The following is a 14,533-nucleotide window of genomic DNA, read 5'->3' as shown; positions in this document are numbered from 1 at the left end:
GTAAATTAATTGTCTGGTCAAATTATAAGCTTAAATGATAAAAATGAAAATGATATTTTCTGGCGTTTCTCATGTATGTGATTATAATCCAGGATTCAGACCTCACATACTGATATAAGAGTTTCTGTTCAATAAAAAGCTTATTTTCATCTCACTAATAGATGTCTCTAGTGAAGTTCTAGTGATTCAATAACAATGTTTCTGAAATGGTTCATACATATAGAGAACTTCCCAGAATTTGAGTAGTGTGGTTGTCAATAATGGGTAGAATTGGTGAATGTTACACGTGTGTAAAGTGATCACTTAAACCAGCCTATGACAGTCGTCAGCCCCGTAAATGCCCAGACTTCCATATTCTTCTTCATCTTTGATGAGATGTCAAAAAATAATAATACTTTCATTGCTTCACAAGCATTGCATGTGTGCTTTCTATTTCCTTTCTTTTCCATTTAGCCAGACAGGTGGTTAGGTTACTTTTGCACGTAGATGTTGACTTGCGAGGTGATCCTGTAGGCCGTGTCCTGCAGCAGGTTGATGAAGTCCCCGATGTCCACCACGTACATGGCGTCGTCCAAGAAGCTGAACACCTTGAACTCGTTGGTGTTGGGGATCTTCTGCGGGGGGCACGGGAGGCACATCCCCTTCATCCAGCGAGGGAATGAATTTAGCCTGCAAAGAAAGATACTTTTTTTTAAAAAATGGTCCTTTTTATCAAATCTGTAAAAATAAACTGATTTCAGTATTTAATTCTGGTAAGAATATTGTATTATTAAAAAAAAAAATAGTTGCCTTAGAAAATTCTCCATGCCTATTATGTGCAAGGCTTTATAACATATTTAGTTTATATGTGTTGAAAATGGTAGTGGTTGTGTATAGTTGTGCATAATAAATTAGTAAAATTGATCCCTTAAAACAATACAACAATACAAAAGACACAATGGATTCAATATATTATGTATGAATCAAGATTTGTCACAAAGCTCATTTATTTGTCATATTTTCTGAATAAGATACCACTAAATCCGATAGATCTTTATGTCCTATTGCCTCATTATTATTATGGTTTAAAAGAGTGTAGAAAAAAAGTAATTGATGAAAACAAGAAAAATAAAGGATTTATCAAGGAGTTGATAAGGGAGAGGGAGAATAATATCAAAAGTTAGAGAGGATATATAATAATGTTTCAGGCACTTCAAGGTCATCTTACTACATTCAACAGAATGAAGGCTGTCTGGAGATCGGATTTGTACTCAGTAAAGACCAAATTGTGCCTATATAAATGCCTGCATCGCTCTTATTCTTTTATACGGCTATGGGACGTGGCACCTTGCATGGGCCCAGAGCATGCTTTAAGAATGGCGCACCTAAAATTTGTTTGATCTTGCGAGTTTTGTTTGTCAAGTGAGAAGAGCCAAATAGTAATGGAAACCGGATAACAAAGAAACCAGAGAGCCGCATATTTGTAGAGGTAGATTTTTAAAGTGGTATGACTTCGTCAGGAATGACAATGTGAGGAGAAGAACTCAACAGCCCCTCATACTGGAAGTCCTGAAGAGGAGAAGGTGGACATGGTTGGGACATGTCCTTAGAATGCCACCTGAGAGAATCAACTTCTCATGTCTCTTCTTCCAACCTCAAGGATTCCGGCGCCCCGGAAGGCCGCTGACGACCATTCACCGACTATACTGAACGAAACTTCGAGACGCCGGACTGACTTGGGAGGAAGCCAAGGAGATGGCGCGTGACAGAGTGACTTGGAGACGTCTCGTGTTGCGTGTTGGCCATATGCTCCACCTAGGGAGCGAACATGGAAAGAAGAAGAAAAGAAAAGATTTTTAACCCTTTACTTGTGCTGTATCACTAATATCACACGATTCAGTTACAATTAATATTGCGGAATAACTGTTGCTCAAATAACTCGCTGCTCTGTTACACTCGAAGACATTTTGGAAATTCTGTCTTGCACTGTTTTCGCAGATAGAGGCAATTCGGCGGGTCTATTCAAGTTATACGGTTGCTTGAGATAAGGCGAAATCGGCATTTATGTCCTAAGAGAGCGAAGAGCCGCAAATGTCTAGCCAAAGAGATAAATGCGGGTCATGAGCCGCTCCTGCCGACCTCTGGGCTAGGCCATGTACTTTGCATGCCTCTTGAGAGCCACAATCAAACTTGCCTCTTTTACAATGCATCAGCTTTCCGCCACCCAGGACATCCACTGCTGACAATCTATTGGCAGTTCTCATCTGAACTTTGGGACATGGACTTTGCTTGAGATGATGCAAGGATGCAGCCACTAGACAGAAGAGCCGGAAGGCAGAGAGGCAGTAAGTACATATATTAAAGTAACAAATCAAAAAATAATACCTGTTGACAAAGCTCTTGACGCTGCGCACGATAATGTAGTAGAGTTCCAGGGGCGGAGGGCTCATGGTCACTTCGGGCACTTGCAGAACTGCATCCACTTGAAAGGTGCATACGTTGTTGTTCAGGTTGTCGTTGAAGTCCTTCATGTTCTTGATGCAAAAGCTGGAACGGAAGAAGCTAAAGTAACGTGGCAGCCTCAGTGTGAGGGGAGATCGCCGGCTGCAACGGCCACTCAAAATCTCTTTGCGGTTTTCATTTTTATCATGATTTTTATTTGATATCTCGACAAAGATGAAGAATAACATGGATGTCTGGACATTTACAGGACTCACAACCTATCATTGGCTGATTGAAGTGATCACTTCATGCACTGTGATTATGCGTATGATTGTGTGTAATTCTTTATTCACCATTCTGCCCATGATTGAAAACCATATTACACAAATTACGGAAGCTATATTTATGCTGTTATTGAAAACATAAACTATGTATACTTCCTCAAAATATTGTGGATAAAACTACTCTAAAAACAAGTTCAATTTAAATCATATTTTTGAGCGTCTCCTAATTTGTAAAAGGATTTGGGATCTGATAACAATTTCATGTACTTGATGATCAAGATAACACTGCTTCTATACTGTGCAGTGCCCTATGCACCATTGAGTGCAGATAAGGGTTAGAAGAAGAAAAAGGTTGTCTATCATGGGTATAATTGGTGAATGTTACACGTGTGTAAAGTGATCCTATGACAGTCGTAAGCCCAGACTTTTCTTTATTCTCCTTCATCTGTGTTGAGATGTCAAAAAATAATATGGAAAATAAAGGCAGTCAGTTACGAGATGAGTGTCTCGAAGGTGGTCTTCTCCCAGTAGGCATAGAAGTTGGTCATGTCGGGGCAGCGGGCCGTGCTGGTGCCGTGCACCAGGTACTCCAGCTTCACCAGCACGGGCCCGATGGTGTCGTAGATGCGGCTCATCACGCCCACCTGCCGCGAGCGGTACTTCTCCACCTCCGAGAAGTACGTCTAAACAAAAATACCAATAGCTTGAGAATAATTCAAGTCTAAATTGAACACTGACAAAGGTGGTGGCCATCTATTATACATATCAAGCAACGCAAGAGTTTGTGATACCTTTGAACTCCATCATGAAGTATTATTGTTTCATTAACCTTTCCGGATGGACGTAAATGAATGTCAGTGTTAATTTTCCTCTAGGGCAGGGGTTCCCAAAGTGTGCGCCGCGGCGCCCTGGTGCGCCGTAGAAAGTAAATAGGGGCGCCATGAGTCGATCCTCTATCATTATCAGAAACCACAAATATTCTCTTTTTTGTTGTTCTCTATTTCAATTCTGAATTTTTATAAATATGATATAACTCAATTTCATATTATGGATGTTTTAATTTTTGTACCCAGCTACTATTATTATAGGTACCTATTTTTTTCGTCCGCCTCCGTAGTGTAATGGTCAGCGCGCTCGGCTACCGTTCTGGAGGTCCCGGGTTCGATTCCCAGAGGGGGGTCGAATAAATATAAGTGATTTTTTCACTCTAATATTTATTCATTATTACCCTGGACTGGTACCTGAAGCGGAGGGCTGATCACTTTTCCTTCGTGTGTTAACGATCAAGATAACACTGCGTTTATATGATGCAGTGCCCTATGCACCATTGGGTGCGGATAAGGGTTTTATTATTTATTATTTTTTTCTACTATAATATATTCAGGATCTTTTGTTAAGTACTTCCTATCTTTAAATTTTAATGAAATAAAGTGTGTATAAGATATTATAAATTTTATTCCATGGCCCATCAATGGCAATATGTATAAAACATAACATCATTCAAATGTCCGCCGTGGCTTCTATGGGTGGCGCTCTACTATATAAAGCAAACCCGCGAAGTTTCAACTTTTAGAGGCTTGTCTGCAGGTAGGAAGTAAGGATAGGGAAGGTAAATGTGAAAAACACATCACGAACACCCAGACAAATAGAAAATAAACCTTTCTTGAATTTATTTTGCACTAAGCGGGAATCGAACCTGCGACGCCAGGTTTTCAGTCGAGCGTCTACCCAACTACGCCACGGCGCCTGTTGAAATTCGAAGTCCGTCTGTCAGTTGGTATGATGTTACGTGTATAGCAATGACATCTGTGGATATTTATTTGTAATTTTGTCATTAAATAAAACCTAGAGATTTAATTTTATTAATATCATTGAGATTTAAATTTATTATTTTTACATAATACATAGATTTCGTGAAAAAAAAATTATCAAACTGAATATTGTTTCGGGCCATTCACCGAACCTACGACGCGCATAATGGTCATTAAGTCTATTCATGGTAAAATGGCAAAACGTACCAACTACAAATCAATTGTCAACTGCCAAAGTAGAAATAATTTAGCCAGTTTAAAAATCAAACCTCTTAAAAAAAAACTCCCTACACTAACGAGATCTCTGAGTGCACAGGACAACAACCTAAATTAACCGGTTTGCTGCCACGAGCGCGTTAACGCGCTATCCAATTCCGTTCTCGCCAGGCCAGCCATACAAAATGAGTCCTTTCCTTTGAGCTTGCCGCAAGTCAATATCGCGCCTACAGCCAACAGTGTGCCCACATGAACCTATACCGATCATACTATAACAAAAAGATCTACTAGGTCTTCTCGGACAACCAAGCGGCGCTTAAGGCCCTAGGCTCCGTTGAAATAAGATCTAAACTAACCTATGAATGCATAGAGGCTCTAAACTGCCTGGGCAAAAGAAATGCGGTAAGGCTGGTTTGGGTGCCCGGGCATTGTGGTGTCATGGGCAACGAGGCTGCCGATAAACTTGCAAGAACTGGTGTTGAGAGGCCACCAATAGGCCCTGAACCCATATGCGGACTGACACTTAGCACTATCAAGTTAAGTCTAAAAAACTTGGCCATAGACAAGAGCCAAGAGATCTGGTCGAACAGCTCAGGGATGAAACACGCAAAGGAACTTATCATGGGCTCTAAAGCTTAGCCCAAAACAAATAAGGATTCTAACCAGGACCTTGACAGGACACTGTAGACTGAGGAAACACATGACAAAAATTGGACTACATGACTCCCCAATATGTAGATTTTGTATGGAGGATAACGAAACGCCAATCGACATTCTCTATTATATAATTTTTTTTATACTATTATTATATTATATTATTATTATATTTCTATTATATTATTATTCTCTATTATTGTGACGCACTCTCTCACAAACGAAGTCACAACCTTGGAGGACCTCTACTGGACTCTGAGAAGGTGAAGCTCCTACCACCAAGACAAGTTGTGAGTTACATGACACACATAGGTCTTGGGAGTGAGCTGTGATACAGAGGGAGGTCATGATAGACCTAATATGGTCGCAGTGACATAAGGGATGCAAGATATATCAATATGTTGGGTTGTGGTCCCGTGGTTAGTGTCGCGGACTCTTGAGTAAGAGTTTCTCGGTTCGAACCCACTACCACAATTTGATACCTATTTCTAATAATGAGCCGCTTAGGCTCACAGAAAAAGTGTGAAATTAAATATATGTGGAAATAATAAAAACAAAATTCAATTGAAATATTTTTCAATTAGAATATATAGAGACATCTATTAGGAAGATCATGAAATACTAAAATATTACGATTTACCCATATTATCAAATTACAGTCACCTTTTTAAAAGCTTTCACATTTTTGTTGAAAAAATCACGGCCTGTTGGGTATGGCCACATTAATACCTCCCGGCATTGAAAGTACAACTTGTTAGGAATAATATTTACCTTGGAAGGATACTTGAAGGTGTCGTCTAGATTCCCGGTCTTGGGGTCCACAACGGGATCAGGCACGAGGAGAGGGAACAGGTTGAACTTCCCCATACTCTCAACCTTCTCGCCAATTTCTTGGTTAATCATGACTATGTGGTTGTGAACGCTCTTCAGGAAGTTCATTTCTGCAATAATAAAACAATTTATCCATCGTTAGACCACTTACTTCAAATCGGTTGTGATATTTCCACCACGCGGTGCGATTACGACATCTTTTTGGTAAATTATTTCGAGAAATAAAAATACTTTGTATTCTGATCCACTCACATTTTTATTTTACCAACTAGTTTCGGCAACAACCTGTTGCCCTCTTCAGGGTTACATTTATAACTAAATATATTTATAAAAATAAACAGTGAACAAGTTGTTGGGTTTCAAAAGGGTAGGGGTGGTGGTAATGGTGTTTAAGGAGGGGTGAGAGCAAGGAAGGGGATAACTCTGTTTAGGTTGGGTTTGATTTTATGGGAAAAATGTTAAAAATGGGACTTTGGCTAATGTTTATTTGGTTATTAATTATATTTAATTTTTGTTTAACCGCTTTTTTTATTTCTAACACCTCTAAATTATTAATTTGGCTAGTTCTGTTATTACATGAATAACAGAACTAGCCAAATTAATAATTTAGAGGTGTTAGAAATAAAAAAAAGCGGTTAAACAAAAATTAAATATAATTAATAACCAAATAAACATTAGCCAAAGTCCCATTTTTAACATTTTTCCCATAAAATCAAACCCAACCTAAACAGAGTTATCCCCTTCCTTGCTCTCACCCCTCCTTAAAACACCATTACCCCCACTCCTACCCTTTTGAAACCCAACAACTTGTTCACTGTTTATTTTTATATATATATTTAGTTATAAATGTAACCCTGAAGAGGGCAACAGGTTGTTGCCGAAACTAGTTGGTAAAATAAAAATGTGAGTGGATCAGAATACAAAGTATTTTTATTTCTCGAAATAATTTTTCAAGATGATCCACAAAGTTAATGCTTTCAATATTCAAAACACATCTTTTTGGCATTAATTTTGTGGCAAATCATAATGAAAAGCTTCTTCCCCGCCCAATAGTGCACTGCATCAAACAGATGCAATGAAAAATAGATTGTTATTTAAATTAACGTAAAGTGTACGTCAACCTCCGTAGTGTAATGGTCAGCAAGCTCGGCTACCGTACTGGATTCGATTCCCTGGGGAGGTTAAATAAATATGAGTGATTTTTTCACTGTAATATTTATTCAATATTACCCTGGACTGGTACCTGAAGCGGAGGACTGATCACCTTTCCTTCATGTGGTCATGATCAAGATAACACTGCGTTTATATGATGCAGTACCCTATGCACCATCGGGTGCAGATGAGGGTTTGAAGAAAAAGAAAGTGATCAGTACTGCCCTTTTTAGACCAGTCTAGGTTGATTTTAAATAAATATGAGAGTGAAAATCACTTATACAGTGCCAACTCGCTAATCCGAATGTAGATCGTACAGTGTGTCATTCAGATCAAGGAATCGTTCGGATTATTTAGTGTTTTGGATTACGGAGCACTTGGATTAGAGGGCTGGTAATGTTTATATTTTAACCCTCCATAAGACTGATTCTTGCGCTTTAGGTCAGTCTGGGGTAATATTAAATACTTACTGGAGTAAAATAACTCGTTTTTCTTCTAATAACCTTATCCACACCCAATGGTGCATAGGGCACTGCATCGTATCGACGCAGTCTTATCTTGACCATCAATTGCATGACGGCAGGGTGATCAGTCCTGCGCTTCTTATACCAATCTGGATTGATTATATTTGTGCCTCAAATTGTAATTATGATTTTGATTGATTATAATTATGCAAAGCTGAGACAAGCATTATCGATAAAATTAAGAAGGGTGTGTGGAGATGGTTTGGACATGTAGAACGAATGAGTGAGGAAAAAACGGTAAAACAAATTTATGAGGCGAATGTAATTGGAAGAAGGAGCAGAGGAAGACCGAGAAAAACTTGGTACGATCAAGTACGCCAAATACTTGAAAGTGGTCAGGTTAGGAGTCGAAACAATCGGCAGGTATGTATGAGGAGATGCATGAACGTGGAAGAGGCGAAGAATGTTTGCAAGAGTGGTGTGGCGTTCTATTCTCTCTGCCTACCCCTGCGGAGAAGCGGCGTAATGGTTAGTTAGTTAGTGCCTCTAAAAAAACTTACTAAACTCAACCATAGATGGAGTAAGGAAGACGTAGTATGCACAATCATGAGCGCCTGCAAACAATTTTCTAGGGGGGGGGAGGGCAAAATATTTTTAGTAATGTTTTAATGTAGTTTTAATTTGCTGTAGCGTATTTCTATTTGTCCGCCTCCTTAGTGTAATGGTCAGCACGCTCGGCTACCGTTCTGGAGGTCCCGGGTTCGATTCCCAGGGGGGGTCAAATAAATATAAGTGATTTTTTCACTGTAATATTTATTCAATATTACCCTGGACTGGTACCTGAAGCGGAGGGCTGATCACCTTTCCTTCATGCGTAAACGATCAAGATAACTCTGCGTTTATATGACGCAGTGCCCTATGCACCATTGGGGTGCGGATAAGGGTTTAAAAAAAAAAAAAAAATTCTATGGTGAACGAACAGACAGGACACTACAGTAATGAAGGGCATACTGTAGCAACAATTTTTTTATTAACACAAATAAAAGTAACATTGTTTGACTATTTTCAACCAATCCAGGTGGGGGGGGGCAAGTGCCCTCCCTCACAAAGATGTAATTCAATTGGGTAGAATGGTGTCCGCCTCCGTAGTGTAATGGTCAGCACGCTAGGCTACTATTCTGAAGGTCCCGGGTTCGATTCCCAGGGGGGGGTCAAATAAATATACGTGATTTATTCACTCTAATATTTATTCAATATTACCCTGGACTGGTATCTGAAGCGGAAGGATGATCACCTTTCCTTCATGTGTTGACAATCAAGAAACACTGCGTTTATCTGATATAATATATCTTAATCGTAAAATAAGTGAAAAGCGTAAACAACAAAATTTTTTTGTTGCTAAATGCAATGTTGAAGATCAAAACATGAATAAAAACAGAGGAAATAAATAAAAAATAAATTAAAAGAAGAATGGTGAATGTTTCACATGTATAAAGTAATCACTTTGTACTTGTGTAACACAAACCAGAACAAGCCATGTTAATGTCCAGACTTCCATATTCTTCATAATCAATGTCGAGATATCGATAAAAGAATCAGAGAAGATTAAAAGCTGTCCCACCGCATGTCCAGATAGATCTGATACAGAAGCATCTAGGCTTCCTGACAGATCAGGATTGATTTTCTATTTTTGTTTTAAACTGATATCAGAGAACAAATGAATTGTCCGCAAGCACTGACTGGTCCTGCAGTTGTCTATGAAGGCGGCGATGTCCAGCGACGACCAGGGGATGCGCTCCAGGCCGGGCTGCAGGCGCTGCTCCACGGCGCCGAGGTGCCTGCGCAGCAGCTGCAGCACGGAGGGGCCCAGCTGCGCCAGGACGCGGTTGTACGCGCCCACCAGCTCCCTCAGCGCCTCCAGCTCGTAGTGCAGCCGGTCCCGCTGCATGGCGCACTCCTTCACCGGGGCCGGCAGGCAGAAACCTTCAACGGGAACGCAACTCTGAATATTACCTAAGAAATAACCCTCTTATGAAATTAACACACTAAGGACAGGAAACGTATTTCTAACTGTTCCGTCGATTGATGGGAAGGGTATTTTTACCTTCTACGCCAATCTCATTTCAAAGGCAGAAAAGAAGGAATTATCAATTTTTATTTTTTTTAACACATTAGTTACGGCAATGTTTTGATAAAACTGTATCATGAGGCGGGCGACATTAGACAACAGTCCGGAAATATAAAATATGTCAGTGAACTTCAAACTGTAGAGTTTTATGAATAAAAGCAGATTTTTTTCATCAACATTTTAAGTAATAGAAAAAAATACAACTTGTGGTTTTGAATGTTCTTAAATAAAAAAAAGCATTTAATCATTTTTCTTGGTGTGGTTTGTTTGGAAACTTTTACCAACATGAAGCGGAATTTTGCATTGTTTGTTACGTTTTATTATAATACAAGAATGCTCTGAGGTTGAACTCGAAAACAATACAAAAACGGTTAAATGGTCTCTAACGTCTCAAAATAAAATCGTGTTAGTCCACAAATCACAAAAGTAAAAAAAAAGTTAAAAACACTCATAAAATATTAGAAAATAACAACACAGTTTAACAACCGCCGAAAACTCAAAATCTGGGAATAAAAAATGATTTATGGGCTTTCCCCACACGCGTTTATTGCTTTGTAAGTACCAACTGCCGACTTAAGTAAAGGACAATGATCTTTGTATTTGATTTCATTTTAGGACAAAGAAAAAAACGCACCGTCTGTATCCATTGTTTAAAGTCAATTTGTAACATTTCCTTCAAAACAGATTACGACCATTAGCTATGTTTTGAACCAGTAAATATCAGTATTATTTTTTATATTACAACGACATCTATCCACTACACAACAAAAGCAAAAAGGCCAAGAGATTAGAAGTTCATGGCGTGTTTTTTGTATACTAAATTGAAGGTAGCCGAAATGCACAAAAATGTGCACCCCGCCACCACACAAGGTTTCTGAAACGCACAAATATGTGCACACCGTACACAATGTGTTATTATATATATATTTTTTTTATTATTTATTTGGCAGTCACCCAGTGAAAGGATGTTTCTGCCAAGTGACAAGTATTATTTTTTTTTACAAACAAAAAAATAATAGAAAATAATACAACCAATTAATCCAAAATTTCATAGTTTAAATGCGTTTAGCTTTATCATTTTAGAAATTCATTATCACAGGTCAAATCTCTTTGTAGCGAATACCGAATTAACAAAATTTCCAGTATAACGAATCTGTAATTTGTCCCTGGAAAATTTCCATATAAAATGCACTGAACTAAAATTCAATGTAGCGAAGCCAATCTCAGAGCAACGAAATTTTTTTTCAAATTTTTAAAATGATGTTACAATTCATTTTAAAACATTGAGAAGTCCGATAAAATTAAGAAAGGTGTGTTGAGATGGTTTGGACATGTAGAACGAATGAGCGAGGAAAGAATGGTAAAACAAATTTATGAGGCGAATGTAATTGGAAGAAGGAGCAGAGGAAGACCGAGAAAAACATGGCACGATCAGGTATGCCAAATACTTGAAAGTGGTCAGGTTAGGAGTCGTAACAATCGGCGGGTATATATGAGGAGATGCATGAACGTGGAAGAGGCGAAGAATGTTTGCAAGGACAGAGTGGTGTGGCGCTCTATTCTCTCTGCCTACCCCTGCGGGGAAGCGGCGTGATGGTTAGTTATTTAGTTAGTTAGAAGTCCGAAAGAAAATTTCGTTTTTTTTTTTATAAAAAATTAAAAAAACCTATTTAAATTTGTTTTTTAATTCACTTTTCTTTATTTTAATAAAAATTAAACACTAGAATTATCCACTTAATTCACTTTTCTTTCATTGCTTATTAATTTATTTTTTGGAATGAAGTCTCACAGTTTGAAAATCATAGTCATATACATACATCCAGTGTTTTTTATATAGCGAAATATTTTCATTATAGCGAAATATTTTTTTTGGTCCCTTGAAGTTCGTAATACCGAGATTTGACCTGTATATACTTATCTCCTTGGTAAGATACTAACTACACAATTGACTATCTACATACACAATTATAAAATCCCGTCGCCAGCGGTCCGCAGGTGTTTACGCCTATCCAAAATATTTACAACATTTTGAGTGTGTCCAAATACACACTCAAATACACACTCAAACACACACTTGGACACACTCAAAATGTTGTAAATAAATTATCTGGTCAAATTATATTGGACACACTCAAAATGTTGTAAATAAATTATCTGGTCAAATTATATTGGACACACTCAAAATGTTGTAAATAAATTATCTGGTCAAATTATATTGGACACACTCAAAATGTTGTAAATAAATTATCTGGTCAAATTATATTGGACACACTCAAAATGTTGTAAATAAATTATCTGGTCAAATTATATTGGACACACTCAAAATGTTGTAAATAAATTATCTGGTCAAATTATATTGGACACACTCAAAATGTTGTAAATAAATTATCTGGTCAAATTATATTGGACACACTCAAAATGTTGTAAATAAATTATCTGGTCAAATTATATTGGACACACTCAAAATGTTGTAAATAAATTATCTGGTCAAATTATAAGCTTAATAATAAAAATGAAAATGGTATTTTCTGGCGTTTCTCATGTGTGTGATTATAATCCAGGATTCGGATCTCACATACTAATATAAGAATTTCTGCTTAATAAAAAAGCTTCTTTACATCTCACCAATAGATGTCTCTAGTGAAGTTCTAGTGATTCAAGAACAAAGTTTCTAAATTGGTTCATATATATGTATAGAACTTCCAAGAATTTGAGTAGTGTGGTTGTCAATAATGGGTAGAATTGGTGAATGTTACACGTGTGCAAAGTGATCACTTAAACCAGCCTATGACGGTCGTCAGCCCTGTAAATGCCCAGACTTCCATATTCTTCTTTGATGAAATGTCAAAAAATAATATCCAAAATATGTTAAAATCAGAAAAATTGCATGAGAGAACTGAATGGATTAACCCTTTGCCTGATTTGCCCATACTATATACAGGCAAAAAATTACCCTTTTGCTGTACGTGGTACGAGCAAAAAATGGGTCTTTGCAGATTATTATTAGATTTTTTTTGCGATAATTTATTTTATTTATTTATTTAATTTCATAGATACATACATAAATTCATAGATACATTTACTACATGTATTATTTAAAGAGCAATTGATTTGTCTTTATAATGTCAAGTGATATATGTCACATCCACATTATATTTATATCATTTGATTAAAATTACAACAGCATCAATATAATTTAGATATATTCACATTTTTACACAACGGCGTGCTAGTACCGACACTAATGTATGGAAGCGAAACATGGAACTGGCAAAAAAAGGATGAAAGCAGAGTGAACGCTGTTGAAATGCGCTCCCTCAGACGAATGTGTGGAAAATCATTGTATGACAGAATTAAAAACGACGATATAAGAAAGGAATGTAAGGCTGAACGAGGAATAATTGAAAAGATTAGGAAGAGTTCTTTGCGGTGGTATGGACATGTGGAGCGAATGGATAACGAAAGAATGACTAAGAAAATATATGTGGCGAATGTGAGAGGGAAAACAGAACGAGGACGACCGAAAAAGACTTGGCACGATCAGATCAATCAGAACCTAAAATCTGGCGGTGTCAAAAGTCTGCGTTATCGGAGGGCATGTGTGACTAGATGTATGGATGTGAAGGAGGCGAGGAGTGTATGTCAGGGCAGAAGAGTGTGGCGTTCCATCCTCTCTGCCTACCCCTGCGGGGAAACGGCGTGATGGTAGTAGTAGTAGTAGTATTACGGCTCTTTAGGCATGGCCTGTGTTGAGCCGAAATACTAACATGTTAATACAATTTTTATTTTAAATTTTTTTTATTTTATTTTATTTAATTATTATTTGTTTGTTTTTTTTTTAATTATACAAACAAGTGATACAATAATAATTTACAGTATAAAGGTTTTACAATAAAATAATTACACCTGGACTTTAACTAAATCACTTTCTACCTTGCCCCTTCCAATGCGAAGCAACCATCGACGGACACTGTTTTTGAAGACCTGATCACTACTGGAATTCTTAATTAAATTAGCTGTACATAGTACAAAAAAAAAGAATAGGCCTTTGCTGCACTGCGAGATAGCATTTCGATTGCATTCAGTCTACTTTATAATATTAAATATTTTAATAAAATAAAACAACTTTATTTTTAACCACTTTTTTTTATTATTTACATCTTTTCTCTAACTAGTTTCGATAGATAAGATAAGAGATAAGATAAGAGCCTTATCATCATCAGAGTACATGTTTAACCCTAATGATAGGGAGGTTCTTGTCGAAACCAATCGGAGAAAAAAAATACCAAAAACAAAGTTGTTTTATTTTATAAAGTTTATAAAATGTACCACAAAGTATCTGCGAAAAACATTCAAGAACAACAAAAAAAAAATCTATTAACCGGATCCACGCGGCTTGCATAACCGTATGTGTTTTAATAAAACATGCCCCATACGCGGCTGACATAACCGTATGTGTTTTTACTTTGCTCCAAGTTTCCAATCTCAGTTCAACTTGTAGGGATTTTTTCATGGTGTGGAACTTTGGATAAAATAATACGTCAATCCTTGGCCTTATGACATCTGTTGAAA

At 37.4% G+C, this 14,533-nt stretch overlaps 1 protein-coding gene across 1 annotated transcript in view; it reads right to left on the bottom strand.

Annotated features, from left to right (window-relative positions):
• Nucleotides 1-14,533, bottom strand: part of Dhc98D (Dynein heavy chain at 89D) — a gene marked incomplete at its 5' end in the record, with an annotated part of 155,605 nt that overhangs the window by 124,618 nt on the left and 16,454 nt on the right. The window contains 5 exons of the mRNA XM_088275208.1: nucleotides 475-669; nucleotides 2,365-2,526; nucleotides 3,201-3,388; nucleotides 6,158-6,327; nucleotides 9,574-9,816. Coding sequence (XP_088131334.1) covers nucleotides 475-669; nucleotides 2,365-2,526; nucleotides 3,201-3,388; nucleotides 6,158-6,327; nucleotides 9,574-9,816 — 958 coding nt within the window. The remainder of the gene's footprint in view (nucleotides 1-474; nucleotides 670-2,364; nucleotides 2,527-3,200; nucleotides 3,389-6,157; nucleotides 6,328-9,573; nucleotides 9,817-14,533) is intronic.

The sequence above is a fragment of the Brachycentrus maculatus genome, unplaced genomic scaffold (genome assembly GCF_059751285.1).
Source record: "Brachycentrus maculatus isolate JH-2025_06_01 unplaced genomic scaffold, ASM5975128v1 h1tg000817l, whole genome shotgun sequence".
Lineage (NCBI taxonomy): Eukaryota > Metazoa > Arthropoda > Insecta > Trichoptera > Brachycentridae > Brachycentrus > Brachycentrus maculatus.
Note: the sequence above shows the minus strand (reverse complement) of the source record. Positions and strands in the feature narration are given on the sequence as shown.